The 19,928-nt window shown below is 41.7% G+C and overlaps 1 protein-coding gene across 8 annotated transcripts in view; it reads right to left on the reverse strand.

Moving 5' to 3' along the window:
* The window catches only part of slc10a7 (solute carrier family 10 member 7), a 262,492-nt gene that overhangs the window by 152,482 nt on the left and 90,082 nt on the right, over positions 1 to 19,928 (reverse strand). For all 8 annotated transcript variants that reach the window (XR_009445663.1, XR_009445662.1, XR_009445664.1 and 5 more), the window contains exon 5: positions 6,995 to 7,033. Coding sequence is in view for 5 of the 8 variants with exons in the window: in XM_048530666.2 (XP_048386623.1) it covers positions 6,995 to 7,033 (39 nt within the window). In the remaining 3 variants the exon portion in view is untranslated. The remainder of the gene's footprint in view (positions 1 to 6,994; positions 7,034 to 19,928) is intronic.

The following is a 19,928-nucleotide window of genomic DNA, read 5'->3' on the forward strand; positions in this document are numbered from 1 at the left end:
TGATGGATTTTGAGTTCAATAAAATATGTGGAGTTAAAAATCTAATGATGACCATAAAACAACTGCTGACTGTAGGAAAAAAATCTCACTACCACCTGCAAGGTTCCCTCCAAGTTACTCAGCATCCTGACTTGGAAATATATCACCCTTCCTTCACTGTTGCTGGGTCAAAATCCTGGCATTCCCTCTCTAACAGCATCATGGGTTAACCCACAACAGGTGAATTTCAAGAAGGCAGCTCACCAACACCTTCTCAAGGGCAACTTGGGATGAACAACAAATGCTGGCCAGTCAACGATGCCCATATCCCACAAATGAATAAAACAAAAGATCTCTGCAGCAGGTGGGACTTGAGGTCTTTTGGCCCAGAGGTACGGACACTACCACTACATCACAAGACTCCTCCCTGCAATCTTATGAAATATCCCTAACTTGCTTTCAACAAGCTCTTAATGGGCTTATTAACTATTGTAATTAGCCTCAAAACAGAATTGGGTGGCTTCCAGGGGCTCTCATTATCTCACCCAAATAATACTTCCTAGCAGCTGGAACAGTTATCGGAAACCAGCACACCAACTGGTACCCACAAGCTTTCACTTCCACTTGGATCTAAAAAACTACTCCTTGAAGGGCTAAAGGCCAGAAGGCCAAATTTAAGATGCAACTCCCACCTCAATGCCAGTTATCAAAATTCCTGGGAGCACAATTTAAGTCACATTTTCAATTCCACTGTAACTATATGACCAGGTTCTCCATGACACAACTCTCAGATGCCCTGACATATGTCACATAAAACAGTGGGTAGATGCACGAAGGTGGGGATTCTGATTTAGCCACAGCCCTCCATCCTCTGATTTGAGAAGTAGTGGGTCTAATCCAACTCCAGTCACTGGAAAGACCATGAATGCACATCCTATGGCAAAATATTCTAATCTTTTTCTCTTGCCAATGAAGTAGTATTCAACTTCTGCTTGTCAAGTTTCCAAGTAGTACTATAGTGATTGAAAGCTTTTGTGGCAGAAGTGCTGAAAAATAACATAAAAGCAAATCACTTGGAGAGCTCATAGAGCAACTGCATTATTTAAGGTTTTAGCAAAGATTTATAGCTCTGGTTGTGGATGAGGTTGTTGACTTGGTCACCAAGCTAGCTTGTTTTCGTTCAGACATTTCACCACAATGCTAGGTAACATCATCAAGTGAGGCCTCTGATGAGGCCACTTTGCTTGGAATTTATACTGCCCGGGCTATTACAGTAAGTAGAGTCATTCCCGGTTTTGTTCTGTATAGGTTTGCTTTTGGGGTCCAATTCCATATTTTTGTTGATTGCATTATGGGGTGAGAACCATGTCTTTAGGAATACCCGTGCATGTCTATGTTTGGCTTGGGTTACTCTGGTTACAGTGTCCCGGTTAAACCGATGGCCTTCATTGTCCGAATTTACTGATATTAAGGAAAGTTCGTCATGTCATTTTGCTACTAGCTGATGTTTGAACATTAATATCAATACACTCGGACAATGAAGGCCATCGGATTAACCGGGACAATGTAACCAAAGTAGCCCAAGCCAAACATAGACATGCACGGGTATTCCTAAAGGCATGGTTCTCACCCCATAATGCAATCAATAAAAGTACAGAATTGGACTCCATATGCAAACCTATACAGAACGAAACTGGAAATGACACTACTCACCATAACGGACCAGACAGCATAAAATACAAGTGGAGTGGAACAACATCACTTCATTGGAGGCCTCACTGATGATGTTACCTACCATGATGACGAAACGTCTCAACAAAAACAAGCCAGCTCAGCAAGCAAGTCAACAACCTCAGCTGCATTATTATTAACACAAAATTAAGATTTTGTTTTAAGCACCACAAGAGCCTCAAGGTACACTGCTCATTACAAGGTATGTTGAATACTGTACACACACTATAATGCAAACTGGAGCTATCAAAATATGACATTCAAGTTTTCACAGCCAAACTTAATTGCTAAATTTCTATCCAATGGATATTAGGAAAATAGTTAAAGTAAATATAACGAATCCTACTGGATACAGATCTCTTTACTTGACTGCTAGATGAAAGACATAGATTATGTAGATAACAAAGTGTGGAGCTGGACGAACACAGCAGGCCAAGCAGCATCTTAGGAGCACAAAAGCTGATGTTTCGGGCCTAGACCCTTCATCTGATGGATCTCAGATCTGATGTTATCTCGGATGATCCAGCATCTGCAATTTCCATTATCTCTGATCACTAGATTATTGTAGATATTTTCTAAACTCCCAGTCCTTTTATCCTCTCACGGAATGTGGACGTCACTGGCTGACCAGCATTTACTGCTTGTCCCTAACTGCTGTTGAGAAGGTGGAGATGAGCTGGCTTCTTGAAATGCTGCAATCCATGAGTCTTAGTCATACTCAGAATGGTCCATCTGGTTTTATTTCTTCGTTGAGGCTTTGAAATGATTGATAACACTGAGTGTCTTATGAAGCCATTTCAGAGGGTAATCAAATACACTGCTGTGGCTCTACAATCATACATAGGCCAGGCCGGGTGAGGATGGGAGCTCACCTTCCCAGGAGGACATTTGTGAACCAGTTATGTTTTCTGACAAGAGATAATGGGAGCTGCAAATTCTGCAGAATCCAAGATAACAAAGTGTGAAGCTGGATGAACACAGCAGGCCAAGCAGCATCTTAGGAGTACAAGAGCTAACATTTTGGGCCTAGACCCGCTCAGATGAAGGGTCTAGGCCCGAAACATCATGTTTTCTGACATGAGGCTTTGTGGTCATCATTAGATTCTCAATTCCAACATTTTATCGAATTCGACTTCCACCATGAGCTATTGTGGGGTTCAAACGCCAGTCCCGGAACATTTTGTGAGCTTTTTTTGAGTTTTGAGAAAAGATTTTTTTCCTTAACCACATTTATTGCATTTGAAAATCACTTCAAATCTGAGACCTCCTGCTCTTGATCCTTTAATGAGTGGGAACAATTTCTCCCTGTCTACGCTAACCAGACCTCTCATGACTTTGAAAACTTCTGTTAGATCTCCTCTTAGATTCCATTCTCTCCAAGGAGGCCTACCTTGCCAATCTATAGACAGCTTCAGTTATGCATAATTACTTAGCAAGCACTTCTAGTTTATTGTCTTTGAAATATTTCCATTCTCACAGCTAGCAAGTCATTTAAACACACATGATGATTCTATTCATTGATGAAACTATGTCTTATAATGAAATAAATATTCAGAAATGTTCCAAACTTGTTTTAATACAGACTGGAGATCAAATACTTCAAAGCGAGAATAAATCATGATAACAAAGCATGAAGCTGGATGAGCACAGCAGGCCAAACAGCATCTCAGGAGCACAAAAGCTGACGTTTCGGGCCTAGACCCTTCATCAGCGAGGGGGATGGGGAGAGGGTTCCGAAATAAATACGGAGAGAGGGGGAGGCGGATCGAAGATGGATAGAGGAGAAGATAGGTGGAGAGAACAGTATAGGTGGGGAGGTAGGGAGGGGATAGGTCAGTCCAGGGAGGACGGACAGGTCAATGAGGTGGGAGGAGGTTGGTAGGTGGGAAATGGAGGAGCGGCTGGAGGTGGGAGGAGGGGATAGGTGAGAGAAAGAACAGGTTAGGGAAGCGGGGATGAGCTGGGCTGGTTTTGTGATGCAGTGGGGGGAGGGGACGAGCTAGGCTGGTTTTGGGATGCAGTGGGGGAGGGGGAGATTTTGAAGCTTGTGAAGTCCACATTGATACCATTGGGCTGCAGGGTTCCCAAGCGGAATATGAGTTGCTGTTCCTGCAACCTTCGGGTGGCATCATTGTGGCACTGCAGGAGGCCCATGATGGACATGGAACATTTTCTGAGTTTTTTTTTGAGTTTTGAGAAAAGATTTTTTTCCTTAACCACATTTATTGCATTTGAAAATCACTTCAAATCTGAGACCTCCTGCTCTTGATCCTTTAACGAGTGGGAGGGGGGAGTTAAAATGGTTCCTGACTGGGAGGTGCAGTTGTTTATTGCGAACCGAGCGAAGGTATTCTGCAAAGCGGTCCCCAAGCCTCCGCTTGGTTTCCCCAATGTAGAGGAAGCCACACCAGGTACAATGGATACACAGTATACTACATTGGCAGATGTGCAGGTGAACATCTGCTTAATGTGGAAAGTCATCTTGGGGCCTGGGATGGGGGTGAGGGGGCAAGTGTGGCACTTCCTGCGGTTGCAGGGGAAGGTGCCAGGTGTGGTAGTTTTTCTTTATTCATTCACAGGATGAGGGTGTCACTAGCTGAGTCAGCCTACATTATCTATCCCTAATTGCCCCGAGGACGATTAAGAATCAACCACATTGCTATGGGTCTGGAGTCACATATAGGCCAGACCAGGTGAGAATGACAGATTTCATTTCCTGAAGGACATTAACTGAACTGAATGGGTTTTATCTAACAATCAACAATGGCTTCACAGTCATCACTTGATTCTTAATTTGAGATTTGAGTTTACTGAATTCAAATTCCATTTGCTGTGTTGGGTTGCAAATCATTAAACCTCATTTCAAACCCCAAAACATTGGCCGAGTTTCTGAAATTAACAGCCTAAATGTAATGCCGCTATGCTGTTGTCTCCCCAAATCAAAAGAACTTGAAACACCAACTATTAAAGAAAGCCAATGAGAAAAACGCTTGGCCTGCCTTGGTCGAAGTTTGCAGAGTGTCACAGGAGTTCAGATGTTGGAATAATCAGGTTCCTAAAGCAAAAAGCCTCATTGCTTATTCCAGGTTTAATTAACTTACCAAAATCCTAATATGGAGAATAATGAATTGCTGAAAAACTTTTAAAAGGCAGTGATTTTGCCCTTAAATTAAACCTTTCAATATAATGACACCATAAAAAGAGTCTCTCAGTTATCCCCAATAATGGGTACACTGCAATGTCACTATTGCTTCTACTGAACAGTCCCAATTTAAAGCTGGGACACATAATTTCAAAGAAATATTATCCTGTTACTATTTGGATCACGTACCTTTTTAAACTAGAATTCTTTGAAAAATCTGACCCTAAAAATCAACTTGCTTCTGCCTAACAAAATTAATTTTAAGTATTACTAGTTATTACTGTAATCAAATTCATGTCACAAAATTTGCAAGAAATAGACATAATCATTATGTTTGCTATCCCTTCAATTCAATAGTTAACAATGAAAATATTGCCTGTTTGATACTGAGATAATGGGAATTACAGATGCTGGAGAATCTGAGATAACAAAGTGTGGAGCTGCATGAACACAGCAGGCCAAGCAGCATCTTAGGAGCACAAAAGCTGACGTTTCGGGCCTAGAACCTTCATCAGAAAAGGGGGAGAGGGTTCTGAAAATAAATAGGCAGAGAGGGGGAGGTTGATCGAAGGTGGTGCAGTGAGAAAGCGATCCCCTGAGGTTTGTCCGGAGGGAGGAGGGTAACTTCTTTGGGTTTGATACTGATGTTCATTAGAACAAGCTTGAGGAAAAAGAATCATCAACTTAGCCACCAATAATAAAGTCAGAAATTTTAAATGAAAGCCGTAAAAATGAGTCTTTACTACTTGGTAAGCAAATCAAAATGTATTTATTCAATAATACGAATGCTTTGATCTGATTACTGGTTAAAAATATTCTCAGGCATTCTTCTACTTAGATAGCTGCATCTGAATATGGGAATCAAATATTAGTTTGTTACTTGTATATCTTGTTTTCTTTGTTCCACATGATTAACAATTGTGGAAACAAACATATCAAAAACAAAACATTAATATTTTTTGCACTCTTGCAGTACACACCATTTCTGAAAATTGCCCCTTCTATTTCTTGGAACCGTAATAACATAAGCAGATTTTATTAGCTACCCATTCAGCAGGCTATAATTGATCTGCCATCAAATATTATTAAGATACATCAAAGAGAGAAATCAAATCATTTATTCTAATCTACTTTATTGTAAAACAGCATGTGTAAAATGAAGGGGAGGAGATAATGAAATTATGTTTCTAACTTACAGCAATTCTCTGTGGCACAATGCAAAGAAACCAGAGAGTCTGGAATTTATGTAAATTGTATTCATCTATCAAGTATAACTAGGACATTTACATTAAAAATGTTCTGTTTTACAGCAATCAAACATCAGTATGATTAAAGGGTTTGTGTAAAATTCATCTCGACTGTTTCTTGAGCAAGTGACTTCTAACCCCAATTACTAAGAGGAAAGCAAAAACAAACACACAATAGCTTTAGTCTGAATCATAATTTCCTGCAGTAACTGTGGGTCATGATTTACCTTTCAAATATCAATCTCGCATTGTTTGGAAACAATCAAAACTATCTATATTTTTTTACATGTTTCAATTCAATGTTATCTGTATTGCTCGGAGTTAGCATTCCATCTAAAAATAATTTCTAAAGTCTTTAAAACACGAAACGCTCAATATAACAAATTATCAAAAGAAAGCTTTACATTATAAATGAGACATTTCATAATTGTATTCATGCAAGTATTAATAGCCACAAGCCATAAATTATTATTAAAACAATCTAATTACTGCAACACAGCAATCTTAATTTTGTCTTTGCTAACTTCATTTAAAACAATTAGGAAGGACAGACAAAATACTAAAGTCAATACTATCTAAAATACTAACAACCAAAAGGACTTAGAATTTATTTGCAGGAAGAGATTTAGAATTACAAACGTATTTAAATTACAACCAAATTTAAAGAATGCTCACACCCTTCACCCTTTTCATCAATGCATTTAATATGAGAGGCAATGTTAAAAAGTGAACCAAAGCTTAAACAGATTGTTTTGAAATATCCTCTTGTAATAAGGAAGCCAGTCAATAAAATTCATTTGTGTTACTGTATTCATTTTAGAAATAACTCTGTAATAAATAAACAATATAATTTCACTATTAATATTTCAGTATAGTCATTAAATACTTCTCTTACCAGAAAACTTCCAAAAGCAGAATTGAAAATCGCAGCTGCCTGTAAAACAAGATTAGATTATTTAAATATTACTTCGATCATGTTTTGTTAATTGATATTAGTAGTACTTCAACTTTTAAAATATAGTAAAAGCTTACATATCATTTGAAAATTAACTCACTAAACAAATACGATAGTGTAAACGTATAATTATCTTTGATACTGACAATCACACAAAGAATAATAACAAAGGCTACTAAGACTCTTGTAAATACTGTATACAACAAATTTCAGTTTCCCTCAGTCAAACAAATGTTAAAACTAATACAGCAAAATAACAACTAATATCCTAGATATGCTGTAAATCTGGAAAAGATGCAGAGGGCAAATTAAACGAAAGTATCTTGAACCTCACCCAGTCAGGTAACATGCAGTATCACAATAATAAAGACAACATGCTCTGTTGGTTCATTGCAGTCCTTCGGATCCAGGGAGGTAAAAGCTACACCACTTCCACCGAGAAATTAGGTAAAATCCATTAGCTTATTTATTTGTAAAACACAATTAACATTCAAAAAGCACCGAGAAGCACAAAAAAATTTTTAAATCAGAAACGATCCAAAGCCTTGCTTGAAAGACAAAGCCAAAGCCACATACTGCTTCTATAGAAGAAATGATAAGACTGAATAGCTAATGCAGTCTCTAGCTCTAGAGTATTAGGCTTTCTCATTCATGTTCATAATTAATTCAAGAACATTGATAATTTCATTAGATTTTACAGACGTATCAATAAATGATGGCAATGGACCACTGCTCCACCATGCCTTTAATATTACAGTAACCACTGACAAATAACCTCTGTTCACTGTCAAGGATGTGACATATAGCACTTTCAATTACTTTGGAACAATTTCAAGATCTAGACAAAGACGACATGTTGAATCGCAGTTTGGCCCTTTTTTATCCTCACTCATTATATTGCTGCTCCTAATGTCAACAAAACAACATCTGCAAAACGATAATGTTTCAGGCCTTCTGAAGAAGGGTCTAGGCCTGAAATGTCAGCCTTCCTGCTCCTCTGATGCTGCCTGCTGTGTTCATCCAGCTCTACACCTTGTTATCTCAGATTCTCCAGCATTGACAGTTCCTACTATCTCTGCAAAACAACAGATAAGTGAGTGGACAAAAATTTGGCAAATGGAGTACAATATGGAAATGTGTGAGGCTGTCCACTTCGGCAGGAAGAACAGAAAAACAGTATATTATTTAAATGGAGACACTGACCCCAAATTCTACATACAGAAGAACATGGGTATCCTGGCACATTAATCGAAACATGGGTACTGTGAGTAACTAGGAAAGCAAGTGATATGCTGGGCAAAGTACGACAGAAATTTTGCCACCACTAAACAAGACACTGGTGATTCCACATTTAGAGAACACCATACAGTTTTGGCTACATTTCATAAAAGGGGCATATTTCACTAGAATGCTCAGTGAAGGTTCACTATACTTATGTGTGAGGAAAGGTTGAGCATGTTGGACTTGTACATGCTAAGAAACCAACCACTGCTAACCTCATGGTTGAGGTGGAGTGATGCCAATAATTCTCCTGTCTACTCTTTTAAAGAAATCAATATTCACGTTAAACTGCCGCTGGTGGATACCATAATGGAAATAAAATTTAATGGTCAATGGAAATTTATTTAGCATGCCAATGGAAAGGTAAACAACTTTGCTGGAAGTGTATTTTGAACCCTACTCATCAAAGCCTGCAGATTAAATCTGGGACTTTGGACAATCACATTACCACTCAGCCCATGGGCTTATTTTGTTAACAATAGCAAAGAAAGACTATTAGTGAGGCTTAACAAGAGGGAGCAGTTGTCTTAACAATGTGTAGTTTAAATGCATGATGGCAATTGGTACTAGTGACATTGGCGTGCGAGAATTAATAACCAAAAACAATCAGGAGCCACCTCAGGGAGGTGATAGCCTGGTGGTATCAGAGATAATAGGAACTGCAGATGCTGGGGAATCCAAGATAACAAAGTGTGGAGCTGGATGAACACAGCAGGCCAAGCAGCATCTCAAGAACACAAAAACTGACATTTCGGGCCGAGACCCTTCATCAGAGAGGGGGATGGGGAGAGGGTTCCGGAATAAATAGGGAGAGAGGGGGAGGCGGACCGAAGATGGAGAGAAAAGAAGATAGGTGGAGAGGAGAGTATAGGTGAGGAGGTGGGGGGGGGGGGGATAGGTCAGTCCAGGGAAGACAGACAGGTCAAGGAGGTGGGATGAGGTTAGTAGGTAGAAAATGGAGGTGCAGCTTGAGATGGGAGGAAGGGATGGGTGAGAGGAAGAACAGGTTAGGGAGGCAGAGACAGGCTGGGCTGGTTTTGGGATGCAGTGGGGGGAGGGGACGAAGTGAGCTGGTTGTGTGATGCGGTGGGGGAAGGGGAGATTTTGAAGCTGGCGAAGTCCACATTGATACCATTGGGCTGCAGGGTTCCCAACAGGAATATGAGTTGCTGTTCCTACAACCTTCGGGTGGCATCCTTGTGGTACTGCAGGAGGCCCATGATGGACATGTCATCTAAAGAATGGGAGGGGTGTTAAAATGGTTTGCGACTGGGAGGTGCAGTTGTTTATTGCAAACGGAGCGGAGGTGTTCTGCAAAGCAGTCCCCAAGCCTCCGCTTGGTTTCCCTAATGTAGAGGAGGCCACACCGGGTACAATGGATACAGGATACCACATTGGCGGATGTGCAGGTGAACCTCTGCTCTGAACCCGATGCGGCGGAGGCGGAGGAATTGGTAATAGGGGATGGAATTTTTGCAGGAGGGTGGATGGGAGGACGTGTATTCTAGGTAGCTGTGGGAGTCAGTGGGCTTGAAATGGACATCAGTAACTAGCTGGTTGCCTGAGATGGAGACTGAGAGATCCAGGAAGGTGAGGGATGTGTTGGAGATGGCCCAGGTGAACTTGAGGCTGGGGTGGAAGGTGTTGGTGAACCAATTCCTCTGCCTCCGCCGCATCTGCTCCCAGGATGAAGCATTCCACTCCCGCACATCCCAGATGTCCAAGTTCTTCAAGGACCACCACTTTCCCCCCGCAGTGGTCGAGAACGCCCTTGACCGCGTCTCCCGCATTTCCCGCAACACATCCCTCACATCCCGCCCCCACCACAACGGCCCAAAAAGGATCCCCCTCGTTCTCACACACCACCCCACCAACCTCCGGATACAACGCATCATCCTCCGACACTTCCGCCATCTACAATCCGACCCCACCAACCAAAACATTTTTCCATCCCCACCCTTGTCTGCCTTCCGGAGAGACCACTCTCTCCGTGACTCCCTTGTTCGCTCCACACTCCCCTCCAACCCCACCACACCCGGCACCTTCTCCTGCAACCGCAGGAAGTACTACACTTGCCCCCACACCTCCTCCCTTACCCCCATCCCAGGCCCCAAGATGACTTTCCATATTAAGCAGAGGTTCACCTGCACATCCACCAGTGTGGTATACTGTATCCGTTGTACCCGGTGTGCCCTCCTCTACATTGGGGAAACCAAGCGGAGGCTTGGGGACCGCTTTGCAGAACACCTCCGCTCCGTTCGCAATAAACAACTACATCTCCCAGTCGGGAACCATTTTAACTCCCCCTCCCATTCTTTAGATGACATGTCCATCATGGGCCTCCTGCAGTGCCACAAGGATGCCACCCGAAGGTTGTAGGGACAGCAACTCATATTCCTCTTGGGAACCCTGCAGCTCAATGGTATCAATGTGGGCTTCACCAGCTTCAAAATCTCCCCTTCCCCCACTGCATCACACAACCAGCCTAGCTCATCCCCTCCCCCCACTGTATCCCAAAACCAGCCCAGCCTGTCTCTGCCTCCCTAACCTGTTCTTCCTCTCACCCATCCCTTCCTCCCACCTCAAGCCGCACCTCCATTTCCTACCTACTAACCTCATCCCACCTCCTTGACCTGTCCGTCTTCCCTGGACTGACCTGTCCCCTCCCTACCTCCCCACCTATACTCTCCTCTCCACCTATCTTCTTTTCTCTCCATCTTCGGTCCGCCTCCCCCTCTCTCCTTATTTATTCCAGAACCCTCTCCCCATCCCCCTCTCTGATGAAGGGTCTAGGCCTGAAACGTCAGCTTTTGTGTTCCTGAGATGCTGCTTGGCCTGCTGTGTTCATCCAGCTCCACACTTTGTTAGCCTGGTGGTATTATTGCTGGTCTGTTAACCCAAAGACCCAGATAATGTTCTGGGGACCTGGGTTTGAATCCCGCCATGGCAGATGGTGGAATTTGAACTCAATAAATATCTGGAATTTAGAGTCAAATGACAACCATGAATCCATTACTGATTGGAAAAATCCATCATCTGGTTCACGAATGTCCTTCAGGGAAGGAAACTGCCAGGCTTACCTGGTCTGGCCTACTTGTGAATCCAAACCCACCAGCAATGTGGTTGACTCTTAATTGCCCTCTAGACAATTAGGGATGGGCAATAAATGCTGCCTAGTTAGTGACACCCATATTCCTGAACGAATAAGGAATCAGGGTTTAAACTGGATTCCTCTCTTCCCCACTCAAGACTGAGAAGTTATAAGTTTGGAGGCTGTGTTAAGCTCTCTCCAGTGTTAATCTGTTCAATACCACCATCTTATACATTTTCCCAAACCCAAATATTTTACCCCATTTTTAACATTTAGGTGTATAAACGCTTTACTATTTACCATCAACCCATCTTTCCCCAAGACTTTCACTTCTCAAAATCAAGAAGCCTGATGATACCCACTTCTTAAACAGCAGTTATTCTTTTCAGATTTAAAAGAAAAATCAGTAGGTCATTGGCTTGAGAAATGTCCACCTCAATTCTAATCTCAATCTTGATTGGTCTGTAAATCATTTCTCCACTTCTCTTGAATGTCTTTCAGAGGAAGTCTTCCCTACTAACTCAGGCAGCTACGTAGAACATAACTAGGGACCTTCAATCATACCAATGCCCATCATGGAAGCCGGTTGCTTTGTTGAAATAATTATCTTCTTAGCAGTCTCCTGGATTTTTAGAGCTGGCAACTGCTTCTTTCTTGACCGTCTTGAAACTGTGGACATCGGTCTGGCTGCCATGAAGTCCCATGCAGCTCACATCAATTTTGTTCAGGCAAATTGTTATTCTTAGTCTGCTAACATATCTTTGTTCAAAAAAGTAAGCTGTTTACTTCAACTTGTTCAGTTGGTTGGACATCATCTTTTGCCCTCTGTGGATGAACTAGACACATTCACTTCTTCAATCATGGAGGTTGTTTCTGACTTAGAATTATCTGTACGAATAGTATTGATAACACTACTGTGAAAGACAGAGGAGAAAAATGTTGTTTGGGCCTATGTAGCCATATCATCTGTCATCAAAATCAGACTTGCTGTATCAATTTGTTCAGACTGTTTTTCTATCTGAAAAATTTTAGTTAAAGATTCCTCAATGAGCTCGACTGGGTTGCACCATACATTCGTGTTCTCAGCATTTGCATCTTTTGGCAAACAAGGATGATTTTTGCTATCTCAATGTTCTTCATGATAATAGAAATAGAAAACCAATCCACCATTTCTGTGTAGTTGCAGATTTCCTTTCATTGACAATATGGAAAATATCTATTCTGCTAACTTAGGATTTTTTTTTTAAACCTTTTTCATGATTCTGCAGAGAATCTTGGAAGTTCTGTAAAATGGCCTACCGGTTGCCCCTTGACCAGTTGGTTAATAATCATTTGGTCCGGGACCAGTTGTTCCCTTGGAACCTGCTGAACTTGTTCTACTATCTCAAGGGATAATACATTCAAGGTTATAGTGAGAAGTAATGATTGCGAATTACAGTACATTGTTAACTCTTTGGTGTCTTGTGTTAGGGCAACTTCTACAACACCCTTAATCTTGAGAGCTATTCATAGAATTCCTACAGTGTGGAAGTAGGCCATTTGGCTCATTAAGTCCACAGTGACCCTGTGAAGATCATCCCACATGGACCTATCCCTGTAACCCTGAAATTCCCATGGCTAATCCATCTAGCCTTCACATCTCTGGGCACAATGGGCAATTTACCATGGTCAATCCCCCTAATCCATACATCTTTTGACCTGGGCTATGGAGTTTCATCTCTTTAGGCTGTAACGTTTGTTTCTTTAAGGAGGGCAGTTAATCTGGAAGACAGTGAAGATCAATTCTATATCAAGGTTAAAACGAATGAGGTGTTCGTTGACTGAAATAGGTTCTGTCGAACTTAAGATGGCTGAATTACCAATTTGCCTTAGGAACACCTCGGGTACCTTTCCTGATTGTGATGGTTCCATTTAATTCACAATTTTTGTAGGAGCATGCTTTTGGCTTTTGCTGTTCTGGAATGACTGTATGTCTTCTGGAAGTGATATTACAAATGTAACATTTTTCTTCTGGACATTATTTGTGTGGTTTTTTTGTTCTGCATACTGACATTGACTCTCGAATCTGCTGTTTCATCTACAGTTTGTGTTGGCTCATCACGTGTCTATTGAGTATTTACATCCTATAAAATGTATGAGTCTGTTGCTCTTCTGTGATAAGGTTGTACATCTTCACCAGAATTTGTCAGAGTCTTTCTGTTTTTTGTTTATTATACAATCCGACCAGTTTTCTGCAAAGTTAAACTTTCCTTGAACTGCAATACGTCGGATAAAGGCTCATGAATAATGCATACAACAATTCGGTCTCTTCAGTGCTTGTTCTCTAATTAAAGTAGTTACCAATATCTATCAGAACATCTTCAAAAGCAATGTGTCTTCTTTGATATCTTAGTGACTTATAAAGGCAAGTCGAATCTACTGAAGTGCAAGTTGACTTACTTGTTCAGCTTGAGGTTTAGTATTAATTTTGAAGTAACTCTGAATCTTAAGAATATTTTCTCCAAGTAGTCTGATTCAATATACTGTTTGGTCCATCCCTGATATAATACTACCTCATTTAACTTCTCCTGTAATTTTATGCCTAATGTTATTATCAATATTTTTAACCTTTAAAGCAGTTTTATGTCTGCACACCTTAGTGCAGTTTGTAATTTGTTGGTTTTTAATCTTGAAATATATCAATCAATGCTGTTTTAATCTATAAATTGATTAAATAATGCTGCACTACCAGAACACTGAGCTAACGAGCTATAGAGCTGGACGAACACAGCAGGCCAAGCACCAGAGGAGCAGGAAGGTTGATGTTTTGGGCCTAGATCCTTCTAGGCTATTAAACTCAAATATTATAACAATGCTGTTATTGTTGTTTGATAAAGCAACCAATTGAGTACAATGCAATGATGCAGTGCTTTTCCGATATTACAATTTTAAATTCTGTTAAATAAAAATAGCATCTCTCTTTGCTGCTTATTGGGAGATTTTTCAACCTTTCATTCTAATAAACATGGCGGTTACACACTTCCTGTATATAAAATAAAGATTTTCCTGTCTTAGACTAGAATAGAATCCCTACAGTGTGGAAACAGGCCCTTCAGGGCCAACAAGTCCATGCTGGAGCATCCCACACAGACCCACCCCCTAATCTACACAACCTTGAATATTATGTGTAATTTAGCATAGCCAATTCACCTAGCCTACACATCGTTGGACTGTGGGAAGAAGCTGGAGTACCCAGAAGAAACCCATGCAGACATGGGGAAAATGTGCAAACTCCACACAGGCAGTTGCCCGAGGGTGAAATTGAACCCAGGTCCCTGGCACATGAGACAATAGTACTAACCACTGAGTCACCATGCTGCCCTAAAGGTAATCAATAGACCTTTAAACTGCTGATTTCTATTGAATTCAAATTCCACCATCCGCCATGGCTAGATTTGAACCTGGGTCCCCCGATCGTTACCTAGGTCTCTGTATTAACAGTCGAGTAATAATACCACCAGGCCATTGCCTCCTACTATGCTCTGCAGCCTAGGTAGGGATTTCTCATTTTTCACAGGCAATGTAGATAATTTCCTACATTTTGTGACCTTAAATGTTCCACTAATTCCACAGTTTAAAATTATGTAATTTCTAACCTTATCACTGTCTCCTATGTTTTGACAAATTCTTTCTTCCAACTCTTTTAAATTGCTCTTTGTTGCCTTAAATTTGCTCCGTGACATTCCTGATGCTGCAATCTTGATGTTAATTCATTCAATGGTCCTTGACTTTGCTACTGTAGCTGTGCCTTATAGTGCTGCTTGCAATGATATTTCAGGTGATTTGTAAAACTTTTGCTTTAAAACTTATCTTCCCCACCTGGTTTTTTTGCTTTGTTAATTTAATTTTTCTTCCCGTGTCAACAGGAATTTTTAACTTTACTCACCGAGCTCTGAAACTCTTGCTTACCTGCCAAACACTGAATTGGGACTGCCCCCTTTGGAACCTGCTTCCTTATGGACTCCGTAACTGTTGTGAGAGACTACTGGTTTACTACTCTCCTATAAGCACACAATGGTTCTCCAATGTTTATTAGCTCCCAGGTAAAGGTCTTAGCCTGGAGTGCTGCTTCTGCCTTGCAGTTCTTTTCACAAGTTCTGCTGACATGTGCAAACACATGCAGCTGCTGACTAATTGTCTGAAGATTCTTCAAGTGGTAACAACTTTAAAGTGGTAAACTCATCTTTTTTTTCCTCTTGGATTGTATTTCTTCTTGCACCCATTTTACCTTGAGATATTTAAGCAATGATTCCACGAATGATCACCATATCCTGTGTGTTGCAGAATTAATCAATATCGTTGATGATGTAGAATGCTGCCACCAATCCTCCTTTCTACATTGGGTCCAAGGGTTTAACAGTGATAAACTAAATCTTAAGCTAGAATTCCCTCTTCCTTACTCAAGATTGCTTGACATCATGAAATTGTATGGAGTCTTCACTTGCACCCTTTCAAAACCATTACTTTAAATCATGATACTCATTGGGAAGTGATCTCATAGAAAGTAAAAAAAATTTGGGGCTTGAGATAGCAAGGTGTAGAGCTGGATGAACACAGCAAGCCAAACAGCATGAGAAGCAAGAAAGCTGACATTTCTTCAGACCGTCCTTCTGAAGAAGGGTCCAGACCCAAAATATCAGCTTTCCTCATCTGATGCTGTTTGGCCTGCTGTGTTCATCCTGCTCTTCACCTTGTTTGCTGGAGAATCTGAGATAACAAGGTGTAGAGCAGGATGAACACAGGAGGCCAACAGCATTAGAGGGAACAGGAAAACTGACATTTTGGGTCTGGACCCTTCTTCAGCAGGAGGGTCTGAAGGAGGGTCCAGACACAAAACGTTAGCTTTCCTGCTCCTCCGATGCTGCTTGGCCGGCTGTGTTCATCCTGCTCTACACCTTGTTATCTCAGATTCTCCAGCATCAGAGTTCCTACTACCTCCAAATTCTGGGATTGGATGCTGACAGGATGCTATATTAGGAGATCTAGAGCTAGGGCGCACAATTTAAATATAAGGAATCTCCCATTTAAGATAGAGTGGAGACGGCGTTGCTTCTCACAAATGTTTTTGAATTCTCTTCCCTAATGAGCAATGGAGGAGGGCTTATTGAATATATTCAATAATAAGTGAGACAGTATTTGATTGGTCATGGAAGTCAAGTATGAGACAGAGGCAGAGGCAGGTAAAGGCAAGGTCACCACACTCTAACAGACCATAGGGCTGCTGTCTCACTACAAAGAGATTACTGGTGGTTTAACCTGGAAGTTATCACACCTCAAGCAAGGGGAAGATGTTGCGAAGGAGAGTCCTTCATAGTAACCTCAGTCTGTGCAGGAATTGAATCCACGATGGTGGCATTACTCTGCATTGCAAACCAGCTGTCCAGCCAACCAAGCTAACCATGGACACAACACTCTGGACTGCAAACACGGCCATACACTCTCTCTCTTTTGTAAAGAGTTAAATACAAGTAAAGATGGATTCTGGAGAATAAAGCATGCAGCTAGCTTATTGACAGTAAATAAGAAACAAATCAAATTCAGATAGAATTGCACAGTGTCAGTCTGGATGAATTCTTTGGATTAAGAATAGATGTCTCAGGACTCCAGATAACATTAAGGTGGAGCCGAATGTTTTCAGGTGTAAACAACCTAGTCCCGCTTACACTGCTTGTGTTGATTTGTTACTTGGCAGCGTTCTCTTCTTTTGGCTAGAGGAATTATCCCTCTTGTTCTGTTGGCTCCCATACTATGTGTTTTTGCCTTCGTTCTTAGGGTATTGTGATGTTATCTAAAGCCAGTTTCACTTTCATATGCAATTTGTCTACTACCCACTTAGAATTAGTTGGTCAGAAGCCATTGTATTTCACCTACTTCTGATTTGACTGGGGTTTATTTATATATTTCATTGTTACATTTCAGAGTAAGAATTAGAATGAGCTTTATTGTCATATGTTCTCAAATGAGCACAGTGAAAGAAGTGTATAAGTCACCACTTACAGTGCCATCTTTGATACAAAGATCCATAGGTACAGTTTCTTCAGTTACAGTTCTTAGAAAAATAGAGAGGTAAAAAGTCCAGCCGTACAGATATTAGGAATAAATTACAAAAATGGAGAAAAACAAAGTTCAGGACAATGGTCTTCCAACCTAGCCCATGCTGGCACCTGACCTCCAGTCCGCACCCAAGTCTAAGACTCTACAGATTTTGAGCCTTGCATCAGCCTACAAACAATATAAAAATGATGGATGGATTTTGCTTTGGTTTGTCCATCTGAGGGAGTGCAACTTAACCATGGCATTTACTTTCTGTAGGCATACTCAGATAGGGGTTGAAGCCTTTATCTATGCAGCAATAGCAGAAGCTCACCTGAAACTCAATGGCCATCTTGGGTCAAGGCTTTTGGAAAATTTGCTTTCTTATTCTATCATTATGCAAAGTTAAAATTTCCAACATATCCATATGTTTATAGAAATATGATTCCAGTGTGACATAATTGAGTAGAATTGTTCACTTTTGGGAGGAAATTTAGATGTGTTAAGTGTTGGATCAGCAGGCTGACCTGTTCTCCAGACATGGGCATTCACATGCAAAAGGCCAACCATCCAAATGCCCAGTTAGAATAATTAACGGTCAGTTAACTGGAGTCACTGCTGGTCAGCCTACCCGAGAGCTAAGCCCGGCAGATTAGATTCCCTACAGTGTGGAAACAGGCCCTTCGGCCCAACAAGGCCACACCACCCCTTGGCGCAACCCACCCATACCCATCCCCCTATAACCCACACACCCCTGAACACTACGGGCAATTTAGCATGGCCAATCGACCTAGCTTGCACATTTTTGGATTGTGGGAGGAAACCAGAGCACCCGGAAGAAACCAACGTAGACACGAGGAGAATATGCAAACTCCGCAGAGACAGTCGCCCGAGGCTGGAATCGAACCCAGGTCCCTGGCGCTGTGAGGCTGCAGTGTTAACCACTGAGCCACCGTGCCGCCCCAATGCTTGGGGGCTGCTTTCAATGGCTGGTCAGGGGGGCTCACAGGGCCTCCTGTTCTAATGATTCCACAGTAGCAGCCTTGATCTGCAAGGCACAACAATGGCAGGCAACAATCCTATGGAGGGAGTAGTCTTTGGAAAAAGCTTCAAGATGTAGCAGAAATGCCCACCTCTGATTAGCAGCCAAACCATAGTCATCAACTAGGCAGCAGACCAGGGGCATCACAGACGTTTTCTCCACCAGCTGCTCTGAAATCAAAGTGTGGGTTTGTGATCTGGAAATAGGCCAGTGTATTTTTGTTGAAAAAGGACAAGATTCTACCTCATGAATTCTTACACCTTAGACTCCTCTATATAATAAAATTATATCAGGGTAAATCATTAAACATCCCCAAGGATAATTTGCAAACTTAGACTTAATCTTGTTGAGATTCTGAAGTCAGGTGACAAGCTTTCGCTTTGACATAGCGTGCACTCACCCTAGAAGTTGCGATAAGGCGATGACCTTGTGGCATTTTCACTGAATCCAGATAATATTCTGGGGACCCAGGTTCAAATCCCACCATGACAGATAGTGAAGTTGGTTTCAATTTTAAAAAAATCTGGAATTAAGGATCCACTGATGACCATGAAATCACTGTTGATGTTCAGAAAAACCCAATAACGTCCTTCAGGGAAAGAAATCTGCGATCCTCACCTGGTCTAGCTGACATGTGACTCCAGACCTACAGCCTGCTGTCAACTCCCAGTTGCCCTCCAAAATGGCCTGGCAAGCCATTCAATTGTACCAATCACGACAAAGTTTCAAAGAAAGGAAACTGAACAGGTCACCTGGCATCGACCTAGGTACTTGAAAAGACAACATCAGAAACAGGCCTGTTGACTCTACAAGGCCCTCTTCACTAATATCTGGTGTCCAGAGCCAAAACTGGGACAGCTGTCTCATAAACTAGTCAAGCAACAGCCTGATATGGTCATACTTACAGAATCATACTTACAGATAATGAACCAGACACCACTATCACCGTCCCTGGATATGTCCTGTCTCATCGACAGGATTGACCCTGGCAGCACAGTGGTATTCAGTCAGGAGGAGGTCACTCTAGAAGTCCTCAACATTGACTCCGAACCCCATGAAGTCTCATGGCGTCAAGTTAAACATGGGCAAGGAGACCTTTTGCTCATTTCCACATACTGTCCTCCCTCAACTGATGAATCAATACTCTGCCATGTTGAACAACACTTAGAAAAGGCACTGAGGATGACAAGGCCACACAATGTACTCTGCGTGTGGGATTTCAACGTCCAACACCAACAGTAACTTGGCAGCAGTACTACTGATCAAGCTGGTTGGGTCCTAAAGGGCATAGCTGCAAGACTGCGGTGGCAGTTGGTGAGGGAGACAAGTGGGTAAAACATATCTGTCCTCATCCTTACCAAACTGCCAGCTGCAGATGCATCTGTCCA

This window comes from Stegostoma tigrinum, chromosome 1 (genome assembly GCF_030684315.1).
Source record: "Stegostoma tigrinum isolate sSteTig4 chromosome 1, sSteTig4.hap1, whole genome shotgun sequence".
In the NCBI taxonomy this organism is placed as follows: Eukaryota; Metazoa; Chordata; class Chondrichthyes; order Orectolobiformes; family Stegostomatidae; genus Stegostoma; species Stegostoma tigrinum.